This window comes from Cydia strobilella, chromosome 8 (assembly GCF_947568885.1).
Source record: "Cydia strobilella chromosome 8, ilCydStro3.1, whole genome shotgun sequence".
NCBI classification, from domain to species: domain Eukaryota; kingdom Metazoa; phylum Arthropoda; class Insecta; order Lepidoptera; family Tortricidae; genus Cydia; species Cydia strobilella.
Genome location: NC_086048.1, coordinates 1372587 through 1398958, shown reverse-complemented (window position 1 = coordinate 1398958; position 26372 = coordinate 1372587). Strand labels below are relative to the sequence as shown.

The following is a 26372-nucleotide window of genomic DNA, read 5'->3' as shown; positions in this document are numbered from 1 at the left end:
TGACGTAAGGCCAGGATTACACTTGTAAATTTTACTTACGTAAGTAGGGACAAAGCTATTTGCTAGAATGAGATAACGATATTCATATCTCATTCTGTAGTATAGCTGTGTCCCTTCTTACGTAAGTAAAACTTACAAGTGTAATCCTGGCCTAAGAGTTAAATTTATTTTTTAATTTCTTCAAGCCCAAAACAAGTAAGTTTTCAATAGTTATCTTCTTCTTCTTCATTTCCTGTTACCTCCTGCTGGGGTGTAGGGCTCGAATCTTGTTTTTCCATTGACTACGGTCTTGGACAGCTTGGGTAACCTCCTTCCACCCCATCCTCAATACACCCAGCTCTTGCTCCTCAGAACGACGCCAAGTAGATTTAGGGCGACCATGTTTAATAATTTAAAATTAAACTAACGCGATTTTCACTCATAATTTTAATACTGAAACAAGCGTACAAGTGAATAATCATATTCAAGTGCGGGTAATTCGGAAAACCCGCGCAGCAAGATGATGTTGAATTGTTGATACAATTCCTTGCCATTCTGCCTGTGACTACGAACGTAACGTCACGTTTGAAACGTCAGGCCACGCGATTAAGTCTAGTTTCAGTTATAACATTATGAATTTTGCTCTATCTATATCAAAGTATAAAAATACAGCTGCCACCAAAATATGCATATTGCAATATGCGAGATTTATTTTAGCTTTACTGACATGTTAACTAACCTGACTACGAGAAAACCAACCTTATTACAATGAAATAAGGTCAGTTATATGTCGCTTTTAGTATCATAGTCAACACTGTGAACTGAGATTTCATAAGCCTTATTGAAAATATATAAGGTCCATCGATGGGCAGTTAAGTGTTGTAAATACCTTACATGGCGGCCTCGCCGATGACTAGCTATTGATTAAACTTCATTAAGAGGAAGTAGAGATAATCATACTGCTTTATATGTTATTATTATCAGATTATCACTATCAGCTCAAAAATAATATTTTTTTACTGTTCCTGCCAAGTTCGGCTACCCAATGCTTCTCAAACTAAACAATACATGAAGCTGCTTCAAACTGGAGGTTACAATCTCACGATTTAGAGGCCAGCCGATCCCACAGTCCCTAAATCCAAATACATTATAGTATATAAGGTATGATCCCTGTTCTGCGGAGCGCCGGGCTGCGGCACCGTGTTGCGGTAACAATATTCCACCGCCAGCGCGGTCTGCGCCGCCGCGCCCTCTGCGGCGCGAGCGTCGGTGGTGAGCTCGAGGCGCAGGGCGAGCTTGTTGGACTTGCGCCAGAGGATTATGCTGGAAATTTGTAGTTTTAACATTCAATTTTGGTGGCCTCGAACAACGGGTCTATTTACGGTCCCTCGTGGAGCGAAACGAGTCCGGAAATTTTTCGAGTTGAAATATTTTAGTGATTTTGATACATAGATAAAATCTTTATTCAACCACAACTTACATGCTTTGTGACACAAAAAATAACAAGAGACAAAAAAAAGAAAAGGCAACATACAATTTGACACCTATAGCAGTTAACGATGTACATATTTTACATTAGTAGAGGGTCATGTGTTGTGGTAAAGCATAGGCGCTGACTCAGCATAAATACTGCGGAGACCGCAGTGATGATCTTCCGTCAGATTTTAATACATTTAATTAGAAAATTAACATTCAGCTCTAGACATTACAGTTTAGGCCGGGCCAAACACAGATTAATCTGAATTCATAGCCAGAATTGGACTCAACAATTTAGACAATATGACAAGTAAAAAATTAACTCACTGGCTGGGTTCGTGTCGAGCATCATCATCATATTCGGCTGCGTCATCTCTTGGAGCGAGCGTGAGCGTCACAGCGGGCGGTGTGATTTGAGTCAGTACTGCAGGAGGTTCTCTTGGGTTCCAGCTTGGTTCTTGCTGTAAAGGAGTGAATAATTTTTTTTTAATGCCAGATGTAGAGTTTCCAAGCCCTGAACTTCAAAAGATAAACTTTGCCAAAACGCATACACCAAAAATCAGTATGAAACCTTTTTTTTGACGTTGGTTATTTGCAAAAAGTCAAAAACTTCACAGGCCAGTCTAGACTATTTCTTTTTGATTTCAATTGAATATTTATTAAGAAAAAAACATTAAGGTGGTTCGATTTTCATACAAAATTCAATCTGCTTTAATTAAGGCACTACACACTATTACTACACAAATATTTGCTCATTTATCTACTTTCGAATATTCGTTTGCGCTAAATTAATAGAAAAACTTTGTTTCATACAGAAATCATACATAAATCAACGTAATTTTTTCATCAATTTTACGTATGTGTGTGTCACAAATGTCGTGTACAAATACGTTGCGTGCGGCGTTGCCACTCTATGACGTTGGCGACGTTGCCTGGCCGACCTGGCAGGATTTGCAGTGCCGTCATGTTTAGTGCATTTTTATTTGACAGTGTTGACACTGACACATAGGGTCATGTTTATTGTGTCAATTTGTTTGTATAAATTGAAAATGATAGCAACGTCTAAATCAAGTTACAAAAATCATCGGTGTTCTGGTCCGCGAAAATCCAGAAAAATTCAGACTCAATTGAAGCGGAATTCATGATGGTGAAGTTTCGTAAGGTAGGTACAGTTTCATTCCTTCATTGTACATTGTAATTTTCTCGTGCCGATCTTTTTAGAAAATAATTCTCACTTCTTCCGTAATGGTAGATATAAGCAGTGAACAATACCTATATAATGTAATTATTACTGTTTTGGTTGCCGAATAGTCAATGTGTCACTAACTCTAGGTTTTTTTTAGGTATTGTGCAAAATGAAGAGGCATTCTTGGAAATAAAATGTTTTCCTTCATTAGCCAGAAAAAATCAGGACATCCTCACTGCAATAAAGTAAAATAAATCATTTCCTGGGGATGAAAATTATGGAATTTTGTCTATGAATGAAAAACACAATTATTACTAGGTAAGTAAATGATAACTTTATTAGAATCCATATTGTTGCATCATCTTTCTTCCTATAACATTAGAGATTTTGTGCTATCATGATATTATTTTTCTTTCAGGTACAGGGACAACTACGGATAACAAATATGAAAAAATGTTATTTCATTTGTTGTGTGAATCCATCTACACCAACAAGACATCCACTGCTGGACATAGGCCTCCCCAGGGATCTCCACAACGACTGGTCTTGCAAGACCGGCCAAAATATCGAGAAATAAATAATATAAATAAACATGATAAATATCCCGTTTTCTATAATAGTTATAATTAGAAGGCCATGCAATGTTGTTACTCACTGTACCTACTTGAATCCAAAAAAAAAATATAAAAAAAGTTTTAATTTTATTTTACAATTACTACTTTATTATTAGTACATTACGATACAAGTGCGAAAAGTAGGAAATTGGCAACGAGTGGCGATAAATTGAAACACGACCGAAGGAAGTGTTTTAATCGACACGAGTTGCGAATTTTCTCTTTTCCGCACTTGTATCGTAAATAACTATTTCAAACTGCAAGGGTACGATGATAGATCTCAATTCAATATAATTTTGCAACATTTGGCATTATTAGGTTATAAATTGTATGGAGATGAAATCTATCATCGTACCCTTCCAGTTTGAAAAATACTATAGAGGCTGGGCAGTAAGGGATTGCTTTACTTGTAGAACTATATTTAGCCCTTTAAAAAAAAACTGATACCTAACACTTACAAACCTGGACTTCCTTGGGCTAGTGCTACTAAGAATCGTCAGTATTCTCCATCCTTTCTGAGTTGGAAGAACCCAAAAAGGTGAGATTTGTGAAAGTCAGGTTTTCAATATATGTGGCGTTTTCAACCAAACGGGTACCTACTTATTGTTGTCATATTTCCATAAAGCTTCAAAATGAAATCAACCTAATCGACAACCGACAATGTGGTACCTTTTAGTTCAAAACGTCACATATTTTTATAAAACGTTATAAACTAATTTATTAATAATACTGAATATCTGGGAGAAAAAGAAAACATAAGTAAAAACTCAAAAATGCTCGTTTTCCCAGAGATAGGACCTAGCTAGATCGAACCCCTTACAGCAAATTTCATCGAAATCGTTAGAGCCGTTTCCGATATCACTGAAATATATTTCGGTTATATCGGAATCGGACAAGAATTCGAAGAATAAAAGGTATAAGAAACATAAGATAACACAAAAAGGACAAAAAAAGTACCCCTGTCGTACCAGTCTCGAACCCGAATCCTCTTGCACGTATTTCCACGAACATACCGCAACGCCATTGCAGCATACTTACACTGCATGAAATTGTCTACTACAAGCATCACGGAAACACTGTTTGCATGTGTGAGTAATAGTAGGAAATAGCATGACAGAAACACTCTGTCGACTTTAAAAGTGTTTTTTGCACTAATGAAGTATTCAATGTTTATTATAATAGTTCAATATTTATGTAAAGAGTGCGCTAAACATACTTTGAAGTATACAGATACCAACACAATTCCACAAAAAAATAAAACCTGAAAATTTGCGAAAGTGACGCCATCTAGCGGGGTTTAAGCTTTGGGTAACCTAGTCGAACCACCTTAAAGTTAGAAAAGTCCTCTCCGCTCAGTACTGAATCTATGAATTAAAATAAAATGACCACGACTTCAGACGGTCTTAAAACAGACTGATCAATGTCAAGCAGCAGAGAACTATGAAACTTCCCATACAATAAAATTTAGCGAACGCTAAAACGGTGACAGACGGTTTGGTGCAACCCAACCTTAATCAAGGTATGTTTAACGTTACCTTCTCAATCTTCAGACTTTTGTCCAAAGTCTTCTCCAGACTGGTGTCCTTATCCACCTTCTCCTTATCCTCCTCAGCAGGGACCTCTGAAGGGTGCAGCAGTCTCAAGGTCATCTCGTGTGGGGTCGGGTTGGCCAGCTTCAGGAGCAGGGTGGACTTGCCGCCTGGACGGACGATCTCGCAGGAGATTATCTTCACTTCGGGCACGTGGTAGCTAGAAGGGGAATAGAAAATAGGGGATACTACTGCAATGTTCTGCCACCAGAGTGCAGGACTAACCTTCTTAGTAAGTCATAGAGCAACTTATACGTACTGTACCTTTAACAGGTTTTTGACAAGTTTTCAGAGATAATAAAATATGACATTGATGCATCAAGGCGGTTTGTTTACAGAGGACCTACCGGGGAACGCGAATCCGAAATTTCGATATCTGCCTCTTTATCGCTCGAATATGCAAGAGTGACAGAGATAACGAAATTTCCATTTTCTTGTTTCGCGATTGTGGTTGCACTACGCAGAGTTTCGCGTAATATTCCCTATTAAAAAAACTTTGTACTTGAAGTGGTTTCATTAGTGTATGGAATGTATGGACAACTTAACAAAATTATCAAATTAGGGTATGAATGATTCACTTGCAAACTGTTCGTTCTATAAAAGTGTCGTTGTCAATTCGTAACAAGTCTCATTTACAAAATGCCTCATTCGTATAATGCCATGATTGTGACTACAAAATTTACTATGACAGTTACCCTCTATCCTATATTCTCTTTGTACGATTTAACCTTTTAGTACGATTTTACGTACTTTTTGAACAGCATACGTACTTAAAACGTACCCCGCCCAAAACCGTACTAAAATCGTACTTTTTGGCTAAACCGCACATTTTAGTACGATTTTACGTACTTTTCGTATGAGCGGTTCAAAATTATGCTAAAATGGCGTAGAAATAACAGTGACAGACCAAAAAAGTACGATTTATTTGCGTAAAAATTTGTGACTTCTTTGTTTTGGTATTTTTGTACCTTACTATCTTGCGTACTAATGTAGTTTTCGTAGATTTTCAGTTTAAAAAAATCACCCGTTTCTAAAACACTTCTGCTCTTTATATTGTTTTTTGGAACGAAAATGAAATTGTACTTTTTTGGTAAAATCGTACCTTTTTTATTTAGATCGGGGTCGTATTTTAGTTTTCAGTGCTCTGGTATCACTGATATACTCTGCTTCCGTATTAGAACGAGCACCTGAAGCCAGTACAAGTACTCACTATGCCAGCAGCTCTATCTTGAACTTGATGGATCCGGGGTTGTACTCGGGCTTGGTGAGGTTGTGGTCGCAAGCCCGGCACCGCTGGGATCGCTTGACACTGAGGAGTTTGGCGATGGGATGTAGGCGGGAGACCTGAGTGGGCTGCCATTCGGGGGCGGCCAGGCGTTGTGGCATACTCGTTACTGAGGACAAACGTTACTATAGTCTTCATCACAGATTTAATATACAGGGTGACCTTAGCCATTGGACAAATCCTGAAATCCCACATAGGGTTACTTTTCAGGAATGCTCTAACGTTAATATTTTTTAATTAGAACAAAAGAAAAAAATAAATTTTCAAACAAAAATTAATTCCAATGATCAACTTCAAGTTTATAAAAGAAACATTCTGTATTAATCATTGACACCTCTAATTGGCCGCGATACAGGTTATGTGGAGCGCTCCTATTGGTGCATTTAAATAAGCCTCCGCATAGTAAGCGAGCCCGACGGCTGCGTTTAGCTACTGCATTACAAATAAGAGGTTGCGTTCGCAACAGTGTTTTTGACAACTTGTTCGAAAATGTACGGCACTGATGACATTTGTCAAAAGTCAGAATCTTATTATTCTTATTAATATCATAAATAAAAAAGATAATCAATAAGGTCGAAGAAGGTTTCATACTATTTATTGAGTTTCATACATATATACAGGCTGCTCCAAAGTAAAAAATCGTAATTTGTTAATTTCTTCGTAACCGCTACACCGGTTGTTATGATATATTGGTATACTTATTCTAAATACCCTAATGCATATGTACGTTTCGGCTTCGTCCAATGCCGACTCTTTCATACAAAATTTACGCATAACGTAATTTTAAAATTACTTATCTGTGATAGGAAATATGTTCTTGCCTTTGGGTGCTCGCAATTATTGGGCTGTTGCAGTTAATTATCATGCAACGAAGCATTTTTTAAGTTTTCACGGACGTCCGGCTGCAACAACCGGCGAAGAGCGACGGTCAACTTCGACGCTTGGTCGGGGTTCGGACACGCGAAGTAGATGTATTTGCGTCTTCTATGGTATATTTATTTTGTGTGGTCTTCATCTTCTTAAATTACTATTTCGTCTAAGACGGTCATCTGTTAAGAGTCAGAGAGAGAGAGAGTAAGCTCGGCCGAATTGCACCTTCCCATACAAACGTAGTTCCGCTCTTATTTTAAAACTACGTGTTGGAACTTGGATTGTAATGAAACTTTGCACATACAATGACATGAGGTATATCTAGGTCTGAAATTAGTGTATATTATATAGCTCCAGTTTATAAAACAAACGAAATAGAGCAAAAACAAGTTTTGTATGAAAAACTTCAATTCACTGTATTTTTATAACTATGGTATCTGAAGCTACATAAACTAATTACAGATTTAGATATACCTTATCCTATTGTACCTATAAGTACAAAGTTTCAGAGCAATCTAGCTAGTCGTATTAAAACGAGAGCGGAACTACGTTTGTATGGAGAACCAGAGACCCTAAAACAAAAGTAATTGTTTCTTTTCTGCGCGCGGTCGGTATTTGTGTGCCGTTGTGTGTTGGCGCGTGCCACGGCGCGTGCGGCGTTCACACACAATGGCCGACCGCTCGCAGAAAAGAGACAATGGCTTTTGTTTAACAGATTACCGTCATAGACGAAAAAGTCATTTGAGAAGATGAAGACTATAGATAGTTAACATTTAGAACTGTCGCGTTTTAAACAAATACTAAAACATATTGTTTTAGTATATTTTGTTTATCTTTCGTTTTCGGCGTTTTAACTAAAGTCACAAAATAAATAATAGTACTACCATGCAGAAAAGTAACTTCCTACAAAACCGAAGTTTGTAAATCTATCTATTTAGGGTTGTCAAAATTCAGGTCATTATCTTATCTGTGGTCGTACACGCAAAGGGACGTTAAGTTGTGCCAACCCTAATAATTGCTCGGAGCAATGCTGAGCCGAACGGAGTCGTAAATGCCCGAAATGAGGAGTTTCGCACCCCTGCTAAGGTTGAATTGATCTTGGCCAAGAACAAGACCCGTTGAAAATTTTACCCAGTCGGTCTCCATGGCTCCATTATGTAGGCAAAAAATCGGCTAATAGAGCGAATTATGGTGTGATCTCTAGACATGAAAATTCGACATAGAAAAAGATACCGCTATCACTCCTATGTCCCAATTTAAAAAACCGGCTAAGTGCGAGTCGGACTCGCGCACCGAGGGCTCCGTACTTTTTAGTATTTTTTTTTTTTTTTTTTTATACCACGTCGGTGGCAATCAAGCATACGGCCCGCCTGATGGTAAGCAGTTACCGTAGCCTATGAACGCCTGCAACACCAGAGATATTACACGCGCGTTGCCGACCCTTTAAAAACCTGTACACTCCTTTTTTGAAGAACCCCATACTGTAGCCCCTCGGGAAAACCTCGGCAGAGGGATTTGTTGTTATAGCGGCAACAGAAATACATAATCTGTGAAAATTTCAACTGTCTAGCTGTCACTGTTCATGAGATACAGCCTGGTGACAGACAGACAGACGGACAGTGAAGTCTTAGTAATAGGGTCCCGTTTTTACCCTTTGGGTATGGAACCCTGAAAATGGAGAAAATAACAACTCACTCTGATTCAAGTTGACATCCTTAGTGAAGGCGTCTTCTGGTAGTTCATCGACTTCTTCACTAGCGACAGCCGGGGTGAAGCCGGCTAAGGCGAGGCTGGAGCCCTCAGCTGGAGGTAGCCCTGCGATGCTGCGAGCCATGGCTCCTGTTAGGCCTGTTTTGTCCTGCAAATACAGCAATAATATATAATACGGCATCAATAACCGACCGACGACCGGTCTGGCCTAGTGGGTAGTGACCTTGCCTGTGAAGCCGATGGTCCTGGGTTCGAATCCCGGTAAGGGCATTTATTTGTGTGATGAGCACAGATATTTGTTCCTGAGTCATGGGTGTTTTCTATGTATTTATATATTATACATATCGTTGTCTGAGTACCCATAACACAAGCCTCCTTGGGCTTACCGTCAATCTATGTAAGAATGTCCTATAAAAAAAATACATATCGTCGCTATACTTACTCAACCTTATATCTGCAACAATCATTTGATGGAAATGTAGCTTTTCTTTCATTCGGAATACGGGTGTTTTTGTCATCAAATGAGTGTTGCAGATACGAGGTTGAGTAAGTAAATATAGCGGCGATATTCTGGATTAGGTGCAGAAAACTACGTTTTGGAAAGAAGACTTCAACAATTTTGGGGCTCATATTTTATGTGACTCTGTAAACCGCTTGTACAATGGGCTGTGCTCTGAAGAATTGTTTGACATGATGCCAACGGCCGCTTTCTATCACCGCACCGCTCGCCGTCGGCAGGGTGTTCATCCTCACACCTTAGAACCTTTAGGTCGCGTATAGAGTGGTTTAAGAGGAATTTCCTCCCGCGAAAGCTTCGGCTGTGGAATGAGCTCCCTGCCGAGGTTTTCCCGAGGGGCTAAAGTATGGGGTTCTTCAAAAAAGGAGTGTACAGGTTTTTAAAGGGTCGGCAACGCGCATGTAATATCTCTGGTGTTGCAGGCGTCCATAGGCTACGGCGTCTGCTTACCATCAGGCGGGCCGTATGCTTGTTTGCCACCGACGTGGTATTAAAAAAAATGCCTGTGACAGAATCACATTCAGGTAAGAGTAAACTTGTATAGATTTTAAGAAATTCAAGTTTTGCGCAGGTAAGTTTCTGTGGGATATATAGCCCAAACCTTTATGAATAAAGAGAGTAGACCAATAGTATACAGGATGATTAGGTCCTTACAGTAAGTGTGATGTATTTCCCTCTAACGGCAAACTTCTTCCTCTCCCTTTCTATCTTCTCCTGCTTCTCTTGCTGCAGAACAGCCTTGTAGTAGTCAAGCAGTTGGTTGACTCGAGTTGCGTGTGGGCTGGTGCGCTCCGGCCAGCCGCCCGATGCTGAAAATATTAGCATAAATTAGTGTTGGTGAATTGTGAACCCGGGCTCCTAACAATGAGTTTCTTGAAACCTATAATAATATCATTTGATATTTACCAGTCTATTTTCAGTGAAGGAAAACGTTGTGCGGAAACCTGACCAATTCCAATAAAAGCAAATTATATTATGGTTATCACGAATCCCCTCCCCAAGGCGGCGCAAGCGCGTGCAGGCGTCCGTTCCGTAGCGGTGCGCGGCAATTACTATGGCAAAACCCCAAAATTGGGGCGGCCGCAGGTACTTCTAGCGACGCGACGAAATCGCGGAGTGAGACACGCCTGTCATACCTCTAAGTTTATGCCAGGTAACAGATGATTTTCATAAGACTTGGTTCACCCTTGTCTGTAAAATTTACATTTCTATCTATCTATCTATTCTATCTATATAAGCCCTTTATCCTGAACTCAGATTTTTCTTCCTTTCTTTGGTAGTTTTTTTTTGTTATAATATGTCTCAGTTAAGTGTGCCTCCTGGCAAAGGCCTCCTCTAACTCCTTCCATTGCTTTCTATCATTCGCTACTCTTCTCCAGTTTGGACCAGCTGTCAGTTTGAGTTCGTCTTCCCACCTCTTGTACTGTCTTCCTCTATTCCTTTTACAGTTATCCATGCTCTAATATACGATATCAAAAGTACTCACCTACAGGTTGATCTGGAATCCCCACATCCCTAGCCGTCCACCTGCAGTTAAAGCACGACAGATAATACACCCTCTTTGCCTGCTTCCCATCTCCAACCTTCCCATCACCCCCCGCCCCTGCCGCCGGGTCCTGCCGAGGCTGGGCTAGTGTAGCCCGGGTAGAGAGGGTGTGGAAACAGCTTGGGCAGTCAAAGCAGCTGCTGCAACGGTTTTTCTTTAGGCGGGCTTCGGAGGATGGCATGTTTTCGAGGCAGTAGGCGCAGTAGTGGGAGTCAACCTGTGGTGGGTGAAGAACATGATAGATGGACAGATTGTAAAATTGCAGACATCTGAAATGTTGGCTTAGGATGCTTATTTATTATAAGATTAACATAAAGTTTCCCAATAGAACTTCCAAATTCCTTAAACAAAAGACTTAGTGCACTTTAGTGCAACAAATAAGCCAGACATAAGCATAAAATACTCACAGGACACTACAACATACCCGGGTTAAGCGATATTTTTACTCGTAACATAAATGACAGATTGAGAGGACACTCTCTGAAACTGACACGGACGCTGAGTAATAGCAACCCCAGACTACACTTCCTATCTAACCGCATAGTGAAAGTGTGGAACAGTTTGCCCGAGTCAGTGATCAGTGCACCCTTGATAAACTCTTTAAAAACAACTCAAGTGGACATTGATGTGCACGTATCAGCTTTAAGCTGCCTGTGCATTCACACATAATAATAATAATATTCGTTTGTATAATGCAAACATTGACCGATACAATTGCATCTGTATTCCAGACTGTCTTTCTACACAGCATGCAATAATCAGATAATTTCATAAATAGAAAATTATAAGTAAAAAATATTTTACTGGGACTTTAGTAAGAACATTTATAATACCTAACACAAACACAACTAGCTTTTACCTTTTAAAACTTTTTAATGTCATCAAAAATCTAAAATGTTAGTTCATAGCAAAATAAACTATAGAGCACTTTTTATTATTTATCTACGCAACGCAGACAACAGACCAGTATCTCATTGTTACCGAATGGGAACACGGCAGAGACACCATAAAAGCAAAGGTGTGTCCAGGCTTGCCAGCAAGTACATGAACAATTACAATAGGTATGTTGTGCTGATTTCCAAGTACATATGATAACTCCATGAAGTTGAGGAGTTATTGCTCGATTTTCAAAAGCTTATTCTTCTTTTAAACTGTTACCTCATGACAAATACAGAATCCGCAGCGTATTTTCAAGCAGTGTCGGCAAAAGTAAAGACTAGTGATAGGCTTCAGTTGACCGCAGGAACACTTGTACTTCACGTAATCAGGCTGCGTCAAGTAAGCCATGGTTTTGCTATGATTATATTTACTTTGTTACAAATTATTCCTAAACCCACTAAACGAAAGAAAAACCATACGCCGTCGTAACGAAGTGACATGACACATTTGTCAAATTGACATACAACCATGACATCATTGAGCCTGTTTGAGATAACTTTAAAACGCTGTATCGTGAACTGTCGTAGTGATATATAAAATAAAATGAATTGTTATAAATAAATTTATAACAGTTGGCTTAGTTAAATATGATTAGAATATTTACATATTTATTAATTTTCGTATGGAGTTAATTACCTAGGTTTTTAAATTCCAACCCATTCGCTACCTATGTATCATATGTGATACATATAGGATTAGAACTTGATGAGAGAATGGTTCTGACTGCTATACTGAAACACACCCAACTTGTCAGTAGAAAAAGGCGCGGAATTCAACTGCGCCCCTACATTTTTTTAATTTGCCGCCTTTTTCTACTGACAAAGTCGCTGTGCCATAAAATTGTTAGATGATGAATAATAGGTAAGTATAATAACCATTATAATTTAGCCGTTAATCCCTCTTAACGAAGTAGTGTCTTACCCCCATATTCATAAAATTTTACGGGCCTGATTAGTTAACCCCCCCCCCCCCCCCCCTGTACGCCTTTGCTGTCACTAATATAGGTAAATGACAACAGCGCCCTCTTGACAATGATCGTAATTATATTACTGGCCAGGCTTTAAATATTGTTAAGAAACTATAATGAATAAGTCATGTACTTAATACACAATACCTGCCTACCCAAATAACGCGCGTCATCGGGCGCCGCGCCGCGCAACGGGCTCAGCTGCGGTGTCGCGCGCTGATAATGAATTCCAATTTCACACCCAATGCGTCTCTTCGCCATTTACTGCATGGGACGATAAACGATAGAACTCCGTTAGAGTTGGGATACACCAACCCCTAGTGAGTATTATATTCTTTGCACCAATTGTATTCACAAAACTTAAGAAACTGTTAAGTTTTGTACCTATATTTCTAACAAACACAAATATAGGGAATGATTATCAACGGCATAGTCTAATGAATAACGCTATAAGAACATAATCTGGATGCTGAATAGCACGACCGGAGTTTTTAACTTTTTACCCGTTATGCTAATTAATATTGAGACCCGATCGAACAAGAGAATGGTTCCAAGTGGAATCATCAGCATTGCGAGGGTTTTAAGACAAGTGCTATGTTTTTTTTATACCACGTCGGTGACAAACAAGCATACGGCCCGCCTGATGGTAAGCAGTCACCATAGCCTATGGACGCCTGCAACACCAGAGATATTACAACTTGAAAAAATACCTATACTTTAGCTTAAAACATTTATAATATTGCAAGCCTAATCCAAATTATGAAATTAATGCAATTCCTCCTAAGGCTTATAAATTTTAATAGGAACTGCGTTGCATTTGTTTTGTTCCGTTCAATTATCTAATAAAACAAAATCAACTTTGTTTGTTACAATGTAGATTCAAATTTCACTGACAAATTTTGGATTTTTTCCTTGTATAGCTGGGCCTTAGGAGGATGTTAAATAATAATAATTATGATTCCAAATCATCACTTATAAGTCCATCCTATCAGCTAACGTGACGTAAGAAAAAACGCAAAATTTACATAAAATTACCTAGGTACCTACTTTGCATTCTAGATGATTTTTTTCACACTGATTTTAAATCTTTTGTGTATCGTGTGCCATCCTTATTCCCAGCGTCACAAATTGGGTCAATTGATGGAAAATGCGAGGCCACTGTTGCGTCTAAACCTATTACCGCAGCTTATAAAACCCTCCCGCGAGCGGCAACCCTTTTCAGTCCAAACACAACCGCAAAATGAGTCAAACAAAACCGAAAACGTGTGAAAAGAAAATAAAAACTGCCGAATTGAAAGTTTTAAAATTACTAAGCAGAATAAATACGTTAAAATTAGACGATTCGAATATCGCGCGCTTGAAAGTCGACGTAAAGAAAGTTGAGCTTAACTTTTTAACGGGAGTTTTGAAATTTAGGGCTCTTCTACCGATAGCCATTTTGTTTTTTGTGTCTGCTATGTGGTGGGTTTATTCGGAACTATCGTCAAAGGTATGACGTGATTTGGGTATTTTATTTACCTATACCTAGTACATATGTGTATTATTTATAAGTTACCGACTAATTGTTAGTAGGTACCTTCCTACTTACAATAATACTACTCTTTGTTACAGTGTGAATAGAAAAGTAATGCGTGTCTCATTGTACAGTCGCCATGAGATAAATCGAAGCGGCAAGGGTGCTCACAAATATCTAAACACGCCACTATTGTCAAGGCGTGGACGCATTGAGTGCGTGTTCAGATATTTTTGAGCACCTTGGCCACTCGGCACTTAAAAAAAGGGTACTGGTTTTCAAGGGTCAGTAACGCGCATGTGGCACCCCTGTATTATACATGTCCATGGGTTACAGAACCCGCTTGTTATAAAGCGAGTTCTATGCCTTCTTGTCGCCGTTGGTTTGAAAAAAAAAACTTCTATTTTCCAGAACTGCCTCATCTCCTTACCATCATCATCTAAAGCGCTGTTCCGCCCCCCTGAAGACTGCTCTATGTGCGTCGGCGTCGATGACGTCACGCGCGTCGCCAACATCTCTGCGCAGGAGTTCGAGGAGCTGTATGCGTATAACACGGTGCCAGTTATAGTTACTGATGCTACTAAGGAGTGGAAGGCTATAAAAGTAAGAAAGATACTTTGCACAAACTTGGCAGTAAGAATGCATACATATCCCTATTATTTCCAAAAGATTAAGAAATTATTGCCATAATATTTGATTTATACTTCAAAACTAATCAACGATCGCATACTTGGTATATTTTACATATGACCGTTATTTTAGCATACTACTTGACTGGTATGCCTTTAGTCGCATTCACTATATGTGTGTGCAATAGTTTTGACAAATAAATATACACTCTTTTACTAAATATCGCGAATCTCCAGAAATCAAGAATTTTTTTAAGTACTTTCCATCAGGTTATATTGTATTATGCTTACTTACCTTTTTCCGTAAAAAAAAATTTTAAACTTTGAAGAACTGAACAAGTTTGGGAACAAATCAAGTTATTTTTTTTTTTTAAGTAGTTATATATAAATTAAAAACTGTACCTAATAGATGTCATATATTACAGGTTTTTTTGAAGAACTGCTTACAATCTTTGATACCTCCCAGGAATTCAACTTCAACTTCTTCCGTGACTTCTATCGACAAGGCTCACTGGGGCGGCAGACTGGCGACTGCTCCTTCTTCGCCTACAACTCGGGGCTGCGCTCGCTCAGCGAGGTGTTTGCTATGGATGAGCAACGAGCGAACTTATCTGGAGATCCTTGGTAATACATTTTCTCGATTTTATTGTGCATTTTCTTTTCCTTAATTACTTTGGCTCTAATAGCCCTCTGACGTCCCCATATAGCTCTAGAGACCAGAGCCTACACTGAAAAAATCTCTCTAAAAAAATATAGTATCCCACTTCTGTGTTAAAGGTAAGTACCTAGTCAAGCTATCTTCGTCAGCTTTTAAACAAACAAAAACCGGACAAGTGCGAGTCGGACTCGCCCACAGAGAATTCCGTACAAATTTAACTAATTTTTACAAATTTATAGTTTTCCGATTTTTCCCTGTATTTGTAGTGTAAGACGATGTTACTTGCCAAATTTCATAGTTCTAGGTCAACAGGAAGTACCTTATAAAATTTGATTCCCATGTGTCGAATTTTACAATTTTTGCGGCATAAACGGCCGTATCTTTTTTTACGTTATTTTAGCAGTTTAATTTTTTTTACAGCTTCAAGGGACTGTAGATCTGAGTATATGGTTTAATTTCAACGATACCTTCACGCGTTCTCGAAACTGCGTTCCCGTTCACGATATTGCGTGGTCTTGATAGACAGACTGATGGACGGACAACAAAGTTATAATATAAGGGTTCCGTTTCTTCCTTTTGAGGTACGGAATCCAATAAAAATTAAAATGACACCTTAAAAATAAAATAAAAGTATTTTTGGTAGCCCAATTCATAATGGAGTAGGTAATTTTACACATTTAATTTAGATTGGGGAATAATTTCCCCAATCCACCAGACTAAAGTGACCTAGATGGAGTTCATAAATTACATCTTGTGTCTAGGTACGTCGGTTGGAGTACGTGCCTAGACGGCGAGATGCGAGCGCTACGCGAATACTACTCGCGGCCTTACTTTCTCCCTCGAGCCGCGGAGAGCGACGCCACTGACTGGCTGTTCATGGGCGGCCCTGGACAGGGCGCGCATATGCACGTGAGATGATGCTTCTTAACACAATTTCCCAATGCATTCATAATAAGACGGTACGGCTCGAATGCTAACAATATAGTACATTGTGATACAAGTGTGCTACGTTGGTCATCACACACAAGGCGATATTGAGAAAGCCGACGTATGTAATAACCAATGCACACGTGTTTTATATGACGTTTTTCAACACACTTGCGAGGAAAAAAGGAGACTATTAATCAAATTTTAACTGTTAAAACAATTAAAGTCTAAAATCTGTTATACCGCTTGCCACGCCTCGACCCTGCCGCTGGCGGGCCGGCCGGCCTCCGGCAGGCGGTCGGCGGGGCACCAGCGCCCGCCAGTCCGTGTTGTAAAATCTACTCGACAAATTTAAAAGGCTCTGTTTCCATACATATTATTAGCAATCAGTTACCTTCTTAAGTAAGTCGGATTATCATTAATTACCTAACAAGTTCTATAATACAATGAAAAAGCACGCGTCTTTAATATCTAGGATTATGAGCCTAAAAGCGGTTCTATAACTTGCATGTTACGTGTTGAAAAAAAAAAGATGTTGTCAGGTGGATTCAGTGCGGCACGTATCATGGCAGGCGCAGGTACGCGGGCACAAGCAATGGCAGTTGGCTCCACCGCCCGAATGCCTGTATCAGTGCCGCTGGATCACCTTCACCGTCAACCCTGGGGAGATCCGTAAGTATACTTAAAATTTGAAAACCATGTATTATGTGCGTAATGCGAGTCATATGGAAGTGGGCGTCTTAAAGTGATCACCTTCACTTACAGCCCTTGTTTTTATTTATTAAATTTATACCTACTCGTATCATGTATGATACATAGGGCAGTGAACCTGTTAAAAACCTTTGGATCGCCGTTGGTATTTTTAATGTCTTGGTTAACTAAAACCTCTAGCTCCTCACATATCCAAACTTGCATATGCAATTTTGATTTGTCAAAATAAAGAGGGTCGTAGAGGATTTTTCGACCAAAATTACGAACAAACTCGTTATAATTTGTCTTAACCTTAAAATATTTAAACTTAGCCAAAACAAACGCAATGCTAATTCGAGTCGCTTAACTTCAAACTCGGGTAAATCCATCTGTCAGATTATGCGATTTTTGTATTAATAAAAGGTAATAGGGTAGATACAGTCTGGCAAAAAAGAGTAGAAATTAAAAAGTGGCAACACTGTAGTGTCGTCCCTTTCAAATCAATCTATGAAAAACGGGACGGCACTACAGTGTTGCCACTTTTTAATTTCTACTCTTTTTTGCCAGTCTGTATTTGATGAGAGGGTCGAATGGATTTACCAGTTTGAAGTTAAGCAACATATTTGTTGAAGTACAAATTTTAAATCCGTACTTCAAGAAATCTGCTGTTATAAAACGTATGTATTGTTGCAGTGGTAGTGGACACGAACCGCTGGTACCACCGCACCACCGTGTTGCCTGGAGACATCAGCATCACCATCGGAGCCGAATACGACTGAATTTCCGATTTACTGAAGCCCATTTTACATTTAATTTTACACTACTGCCAATAAAGCTTCCGGCCAAGACAAGGGCCTGACACTCTTTGATAGAGAAAGATAGTCTTATTGCGATTCCTATAAGAGGAAAGAGAAAATAGTGCCATGCTTTGTCCTGATCACCGACCGGGTGACATCATAAGTAGGAGGCGATGGCGAAATACCGAAATTTATAATAGTGAATGAGAAAAAACCCTATGTTGCCCTAATTTTGTATGAATATTCTTTCTCTTACCCCCGGTCGCTCGGTGGCGCGTCTATAACTACTTGTATATACTATGTCTATGGGCCAAGATGAACTTGCTGATGAGATGTTTTTTTTCTATTCATGGCTTTACTCCTCGCTAAGTTTAGCAAGGTGGATTCTGCCAATGTTAAAGAGGGGAGGGGAGGGGATGCCAAGATGAGGGGCTAGAAACTGTCAAAGGTTTTGATAGATAGCGCCAGCATTGGTTTTACCTGTCTCTAGTTTTGGTCTTTTATTTGGCTACGCTCGTATGCCGAAACACGAACCCGCGTACAAGAAAACTATACTCTGGCAAACACTGTTCGTAGTAAAAGGCGCGAAATTCAAATTTTCTCTGGGAGGAAAACCCTTCGCGCCTACAATTTTTGAAGTTATTGCCGCCTTTTTCTATTGACGGAACTGGCTTGCCAAGCTATATTGGAAAAAAAAATCGCAGCACACGAGAGGGCGGGCATGTAGGCTATAAAATTCAAATATTTCACTATTCGTAGGACTGACAGGTAAAACCTATGCTGGCGCCCAACCCAAGAAGGTCAGTGACCTTGGTTGGATGTTATACTCATGTCCCAGAGCCTAACTAGCGCCACCGGAGAGATTAGGAACTATAATTTAAAGCTGAAAGCGGTCACTTTTGCAACAATTCTGCCATAAGAAATTGGCATCCTTTCTATACCGTCCATAGCTCGGACTTCACCACGCTGCAACCCCTCGAGCTGGTCCCACGGATTTTTCATACAAAATGTATGAAGCCAAAAAATCGTGGGCCTTAAGAGGTCTTTGATATTTTACTACACATTGTTTAAGTTTTGTTATGTAATTTGTCTAATAAAGATATCTGTGTATTTTTCACTATATTTTTTAACCTACTTCTTTAATAGCCGTGGGCGCAGTCGCATCGGCGAGGCCCTATTCTTTCTATTTATTACCCAGGTAATAAAAAGGGTAGGCTCCCGCGAGGCCTCCTTCAGTGCGAGGCCGTAGGCCGCTTACACACGCCTAGCCTGTTCTCAACTCAACCAAAAATTGCCTTTTTTTGACGCAGGGGTAAATGCATTTACGCATCTCACCCCCGGGCTGGGGAAGCCCATTGGGGGGTGGTATGTGGGACTCGCTCCTCCCTTGCATCCTCTGCTAGCCAGAGGAAGGGGAGGAGAATACCGACTAGCATCCCCTGCGGCGTCACCTTCTTTACCGTTAGGGGAGCGTCATGGGATCGCTTGCGGCATTCTATCCGCGACGCCCCCCGAACCAAAAATTACCTACATAAAAAGGGGGAAGTTCTGTTCTAAGGTATAAATGAAACAACATTTCTTGCATACTACATAAAACATTTATTATTGTGATCATCAACATGTGAACTATTGCCCTACTGGAATGACTCGAACTACCTTAGAGAGAGCACACCAATACATCAGATTAAGTACAAGGGAGCAAGAATACAAAATGATTAATTCACACATTTATTTCCTAAATTGCAAATAAAAAAACATGTACACAATACAAAAATGTTATTCGGAACATAGACAAAGGAATGTACTAAGACGCTTGAAGTAATGTCAAATATTGTAGCTTATTTAACGGCTGAAGAAGAGAAGAAGAAGAAGACTAGGTGTGCAAGTTGCAAAGTTTAAAAAAAGTTTAGTTTTCGGAAATTTCAGGAAAATTTCAAAGGAAATAAAGGCAACTTTCATTTTGAAAATGGAAACTTTCGATTGCTCCACAAAGATATGAGAAGTTATCTAATTTTTACCACGAAAATATCGCATGGAAACTTCACGGCGACGAAAGCCGTCACATTTGCAGCCACAAAATTTCGCACAACTTTAAGCTTTTTAAAATTCCTTCGACTACGTTTTGTACCCTTGAGAACGGAATGGTATAAAAAAATAAAACATTTAATTACAGCATTTCTGATTTCCACGATTATACTTATCTTACACGTTACAAGAGAAGCGAAAATAACACCAATAAATACACACTAGGTTCAATATTAAGTGGCTTTAAGTCCTCGACTAAGCTACAATTCTCACATCAAATAGGCTAAGCAACATTTCAAGGGATCTAATGAACAATTTACTTTTTACTATGCTTCAAGATTTTTTTAATGTACCGAATATGATATCAATAGACATTTATTTATCTAACACACATATTTAGACAATAAATTCAAAAAATTTGGTGTATAATTAGATTTTAGCGTGAACCAATCTACTCGTGGGCAAAAACCACATCTGCGAGGCCCTTTTCAATGTGTTTTCCCAAGGCAATAAAAAGGTTGGCTTTGCGAGGCCCCCCAAAGTGCGAGGCCGTGGGTAAAGGCCCCATTCGTCCACGCCTAGCTACGCCACTGATATACTAGATGCCTAACGGCTATTAAAATGTATTATTAATCTTTTCAAAAGAAAACATAGATGGGCGCCATTGGGCAATTATTTATTCACTCCGTCAACTGTGTCAATGTATCTATGTATACTAGATGATATTAAGCGATGACCGCATTTGACATAAAGGAGTTTCCTCCTACTTAGTACTGCAGCAGCACATTATTACTTACAATCATATACTAGAACAAATAAATGACGGAAGTTTCAAACATTGAAGAATATTCTTAGGCTCGGTTGCACCAAACCGTCTGTCACCGTTAAAGAGTTTGCTAAATTTTATTGGGAATTTTCATAGTTCTCTGCCGAGTGATGTTGATCGGTCTGTCAAGTGTAGTTGGTGCAACTCAACTGGCTATTATACTAGGATAATTTTAAACAGAAACATAGTGCGACAATTAGCCATAGTTATGTCGGTTGCTCGCCTGATGATTGTGTTTACTCCTCGCCCTGGCCGGCGGAGTCGAGAATGACCTCGAACGAGAAGGGCTGGAACAGGTAGCCCTCGCCGGCGTAGAACTTGCTCTGGAACTCCACCCTGAAATGGAAATAAAGTAAAAAATAAAACAAAAATATTACTTATCTCAAAAATGGACGGCAAAGTCGACGTTGCCGGTTAAAAAATAGGTCGCGAAGTCAGTGCCGGCCCGAGTCCTTGATCAGGGTAGAGCGAAATCGGGTTTTGGCGCCCTTCGTTGAAGCTTTTTACCCAAAAGCAAAACGAACCGTATTTTTGGGCCCGAGTCACACTCGCGTCTTTTAAAACTTATCTTTTTTTCTCCCCTTGTCATCCGGCGCCTAGAGCGGCCGCTCCACTCGCTCTACCCTAGATCCGGCCCTGCGCGAAGTGCGTAGTTTATAGTCAGACAAAAAAAAAGTTAAAAACATTGCAGCCTCGATTTCGGGATTGCAATATTGGTATTGGTATTCTGTCCAATGTGTATTTGCGTTTCACATTCTGCTCGTCTAAAGGGGCCCACTGACTATCAGTCCGCCGGACGATATCGGCCTGTCGGGTAGAACAAAAATTTGACAGTTCCGATTAACTGACAGGCCGATATTGTCCGGCGGACTGATGGTCAGTGGGCCCCTTTAGACGAGTTATGGTTTATATGTTTGCCACGAACAAGAGACATGGGACATATGAGACGTAGTGTGGCCACATTACTCGTCATGGCCACCACTCCCGATTTTGTCGGTTTTTTAGCGCGAGTCAAAGGGCCGGCAATCAGAGATCGGAACCGGTTTTTTGCAAAAACTTCGAAATAACCATACATTTCGAATTCTTTTATACTACAAATGTAGGGCTCAGTTATGTTTTAGGTAGACCAAGAAGTCTGCAACGATTTTGATAGCATACGTAGTGCAAGTGCTATTTATACGCCATAATTTCATAGGTTTGAGGTTTAAAATAACACTTGCACTATGTGTGCTATTAAACCCGTATTATTAGATTGCGCAATTAGAAATGAAATAATTAACAAAGAATAAAAAAAATACCGGTTTCGTTCCCGTACAAAAAATACCGGTATCCGATCCCTGCCGTCAATAGATACGTCCGCGAGTAGAGCAATGTAGACAGAGAGGGCAACATCGCGGCAACGCCAGGATAAGGCTCGGAAACCGGTTTTTCCAAACCGTTTCATGTACTTGGCGCAAATCTTTTAATTTCGGTTTCGCTCGTAAAACCGTTACTTTTAAATCCGTTTTGAGGAGAACATTTCCATAAAGTTCTTGTCGGATTAACCGGTTTAGAACAATAAAATCCGGTTTCCTCCTACGTCAGTGTTTTTATTTACGCGGCACACAACCAGGCCTGGCGTTAAGTCGCTCGTCAAATAAACCGGTTTATTTAGGTAGTAAAAAAGTTCGTAAAATTATAAAAGTTCGGAGGAAAACCGAAATAAACCGGTAGTTACCGGTATTTTTTAAACCGGTTTCGAGCCTCGCGCCAGGCGAAGAGCAAGGACCATAGTGTGGCAGGTGTGGTATTGTACATACCAGTGGAGACGCAGCGTGTGCAGGAAGGCGGACAGCCCCTCCATGAGCACCAGGATGGACACGGAGATGGCCGCCCAGCCCGCGAACACCACGTACAGGAAGATGCCGCCCGAGAACCCGCTAGACTGCAGACCTGGTAATATATAAGGATAATTAAAAAAAAACGGTCAAGTGCGAGTCCGGACTAAACACTATATTTCCATAGACAAAGTTTGGTGGGAAAACATTTACTTTCTTTTTAAATTTACTTATTAAAAAAATAGATTCAAACTTTTCAAAATGGTGGATTAATTAGTATATTAGCAGGGACAGGAAACTAGAGCGTTCGGGCTTTTTCGGTTCCGTTCGGCTCAGCATTGCTCCGAGCAATTATTAGGGTTGGCACAAGTTGACGTCCCTTTGTGTGAACGACCACAGATAAGATAATACCCTGAATTTTGACAACCTTAAATAGCCGAAAGGGATATTGTCACATATTAGAAAGGTACAGCAGCCTGAATCGCTGTCAAACTTTGATTTTGTAGGAAGTTTCCTTTCAGACTGTGAGCACCAAACTTAAAGTAGTCAGGCAAGCGGCTGGTTACCAGGCTATTGGACTATCTAATAAGTTACCTGTTGAATTAAAGTCACACACCAATAGTCTCATTTTCAAAAATAAGTTAGTCTTTCTTGCTAGAGAAGTGCTACTATTCGGTAGAGGAATTTGTAAACGAATTTCTGACATATAAAATTACAATTCTGTGTTATTAATTTATACATTTACAATTTAACATCCTACATTCATATTTCAATCCTAATTCCCATTTTATTCATTTTCGTGTTTTTATTTATGTTTTAATTTTAATATTAGTTGCATGTATGTTTGTTATTGTGTTCATGTAGTTTTAAGTAATTTATAAATGGGTGAATCAACTTTTTCATGTCACTCGTTGCCATGGTTACGTTCTCCTGGGTCACTCTTAAAATCCCGATTTTATGGTAAATTAAAATAACCAAATATGCATTTTTGTGGTAGATATAAGGCGTTTTCACTGAGCTACCACTAATAAGCACGTTTGTGGATCGTTATAGAACATTCCGTCTAACAAACTGTGCTAATGTTGTCCCTTGGGTGACGGGACACAATAACAACAAGAAATTGTTGATTCACCCAAATTCAAACACAATGTAAAATTGTTTTATGAATAAATGAAATTAAATGTACGGTATTATTAGTTATTCTGTGATAATAGTTACCTTTCCGGAGCAGCATGTTCCAGGCCACCTCAGCGAGCTGTGCGTGTGCGAGGGACAAAGCCCACAGACGGAGGTATGAGGCCGTGTGCGAGATGCTTCCCAGCACGTACTCAATCGTGTGAATAGCCTGGAAATGACAATATATATACAATGGAATAAACATATCGACTATATTCTATTGTCCGCGCGGGAATTCCGTGCACGGCTGGGGAATGTTAGGAATGTTGGGCGTCATGACTAGGGAATGCAAACCGGTTTTTATTTGTATGAAATTTCATTAACCGGTTTTTCCATACAATTAAAAACCGGTTTGCATTCTCTGGTCATGACAGAGTGGTGTCATTTTGTACGTACGGGCGCGGCGCACACCCTCCCCACTTCCTCGACCTCCGAATGCACGGAATTGGCGCGCGGAGAGTAGTAAGTAGGCCGATTTAAGGACCACCCCATACTAGCGGCGGTTTTTAAGGGTGCGGTTATGTGTCAGAGGGAGGAAGTAATATTGTTATCACCCCCCGCGTAGTTAAAACTTAAATCGAACGGGGCGTTTGTCTAGCTCTTGAAGCGTCAAACTTTGTAAACCTGAGTCTTTCATAAGACCCGTTTCTAAACTGAAAACCTTTACAAAAACTCCCAGACACTGGAAGTGAATGAAACGACATAATGTAATTTATTTGCTTCACAATATCTTGACATAGTGTAATTTGTTCTATATTTTTTGAATTGCTTTCGATTATTCAAATATAATATAATATTAAACCTCATCTGGATAAATATGTAGACTTGAAAATACTAATTATTATTTTTCCTATTGCATGCGTCTCGCTTTCTGTAAATCCTTGTAAGGGACTCGGCGGGACAGGCTCAGCCTAGTGTCAGAGTCACTGTGAAAAATTAGTTAATAATGTTTTCTGGCAATAAATATTTTTGTATTTTTTGTATAATACCTGGTGTATGAAGACTTCGGTGATGTCCTCGTCGTGGTGTCCCCCGGCGGGCACGGGCGCGCCGCCGGCACTGCCGTTCTCCGGGCCCGCGCCCGCGCCGGTCTCGATGCTCGCGTGTCCGGCGCGCTAAATCGGAAGAGTATTTATTGTAGTACAGTCTAAAGGAACCTTAAGGCTACGCGCGCACTGCGCATTTCTGCCGTCCGTTTTTTTTTTCCGCAAAATCTGTGAAGTATGCAACCTCCTTAAAGTGCGCGCATTGCGGAAAATAATCTGTATGCGGATTAAAGTCTGTGGTTTGCTGCAGATTGGTTGCGGTGCGGCGCCGCACGAATTTTCTGCATCCTATGGACTATTGAATAAATCCGCGCACTGCGGAATAAAATCCGTGCGGACACCGACCGGCAGCCATCCAGTGACGCAGTTGTTCTCGCGACACGGTGCTGCGTAGTCATGTAGTCGCCTAGCGTAGTAGTCCATTTTCAACGTCCGTTCTTAACTTGAGTTGGTACTAGAATGGCAAAACGTGCGGATATGTCACCGCTGTGCGCGTACTGGACACACACGGTTTTTTTTCCTTCGCGTTTTTAAAAACGCACCGCAACCCGCCGCACCGCAGTGCGCGCAGCCTTACATTGATAATTATGTATAAGTTATTATTGTATTATTAAGTTGGCAACTGTCAAAGATTTGCATAAATGGCGCCATAATAGCTTGCCCCATTCTCTCCCCCCCTCCCCGTCCCCCTTAAACCAAATCTCATAGAACTAAACTTGGTGCTATGATGGCGCCATTAATGCAAATCTTTCCCATCCCATCCCCTAATCCCATCCCATGCCCCAATGACCTTCGTTCTGAATCCCTTAGTTTTGTAATGTTTTTTATAGCTTATATCGTACCCCATATTCACTTCAAAGTTTTTCTTCGAGATATTTGGCATTAAAGTTGAACTGGTTTTCTGGCCATAAAACCAGTTTTTAAATTAATTAGTTTAAAAATTAAAACCTCTGACACGTTTTTAGATCCAAACCCATTGTTTCATGAATTATTTTGCTACAACATTTTACATTTAATTATTAACTATAATTAAATATAAAAAAACTCACCTCCATCTGTCCAATCGAAAGCGTAAAAACCGAAATAATTTTTAGTCTTAGTTTAATTCTTCCTATGTTTTTTTCTTGTCGATTTGTACCCGTAAATTTACAACTTGCATAGCCATCATATACATAATATATACAAGAGAAAGAATATTCATATCATATACAATTTGGGCAGCATAGGATTATTTCTCTTTCACTCTTATAAATTTCGGTATTTCGCCATCGCCTCCTACCTATCGCCCTTACCACCCGGTCGGTGATAAGGACTAAGCATGGCACTATTTTCTCTTTCCTCTTATAGGAATCGCAATAAGACTACCTTTCTCTATCAAAGAGTGTGAGGCCCTTGATAGCCATCGTAAGAGTGAGGGAGACAAGTGTACTCACAGCGCGTTTCTTCTGTTCCTGCATGATGAAGTACGGTTTTCCGAGCAGCATGATGGGGACGCACAGTAGGGCCACGATCACGAAGAACTGAAAGAAAAAACTGGTCTTAGTACTAGCCGCAACACTCTTAACTGACCATTGGGGAACCTTATATTTT

The 26372-nt window shown here is 39.9% G+C and overlaps 3 protein-coding genes across 4 annotated transcripts in view; 1 reads left to right on the top strand and 2 right to left on the bottom strand.

Annotated features, from left to right (window-relative positions):
* Positions 1-215: 215 nt before the first annotated feature.
* LOC134743442 (dynactin subunit 4) lies at positions 216-12132 on the bottom strand. Its single transcript, XM_063676838.1, has 8 exons — positions 11931-12132; positions 10713-10989; positions 9881-10035; positions 8695-8857; positions 6055-6238; positions 4791-5004; positions 1783-1916; positions 216-1302 (listed from the first exon to the last, which is right to left on the bottom strand). Exons 1-8 carry the CDS (start codon positions 12057-12059, stop codon positions 1086-1088), a joined length of 1473 nt encoding a protein of 490 aa, XP_063532908.1. The 5' UTR covers positions 12060-12132; the 3' UTR covers positions 216-1085.
* Positions 12133-13778: 1646 nt separating this feature from the next.
* LOC134743307 (uncharacterized) lies at positions 13779-17874 on the top strand. The gene is made up of 6 exons (XM_063676700.1): positions 13779-14167; positions 14603-14794; positions 15287-15444; positions 16240-16387; positions 16948-17077; positions 17789-17874. Exons 1-6 carry the CDS (start codon positions 13919-13921, stop codon positions 17872-17874), a joined length of 963 nt encoding a protein of 320 aa, XP_063532770.1. The 5' UTR covers positions 13779-13918.
* A 1593-nt stretch (positions 17875-19467) lies between these two features.
* LOC134743438 (V-type proton ATPase 116 kDa subunit a 1-like) overlaps positions 19468-26372 on the bottom strand; it is a 60428-nt gene continuing 53523 nt past the window's right edge. For both annotated transcript variants that reach the window (XM_063676837.1, XM_063676834.1), the window contains 5 exons: positions 26216-26302; positions 24726-24851; positions 23779-23905; positions 22543-22675; positions 19468-21079 (listed from right to left, as the gene is read on the bottom strand). In XM_063676837.1, the coding sequence (XP_063532907.1) occupies positions 20980-21079; positions 22543-22675; positions 23779-23905; positions 24726-24851; positions 26216-26302 (573 nt within the window). In that variant the 3' untranslated portion in view covers positions 19468-20979. The remainder of the gene's footprint in view (positions 21080-22542; positions 22676-23778; positions 23906-24725; positions 24852-26215; positions 26303-26372) is intronic.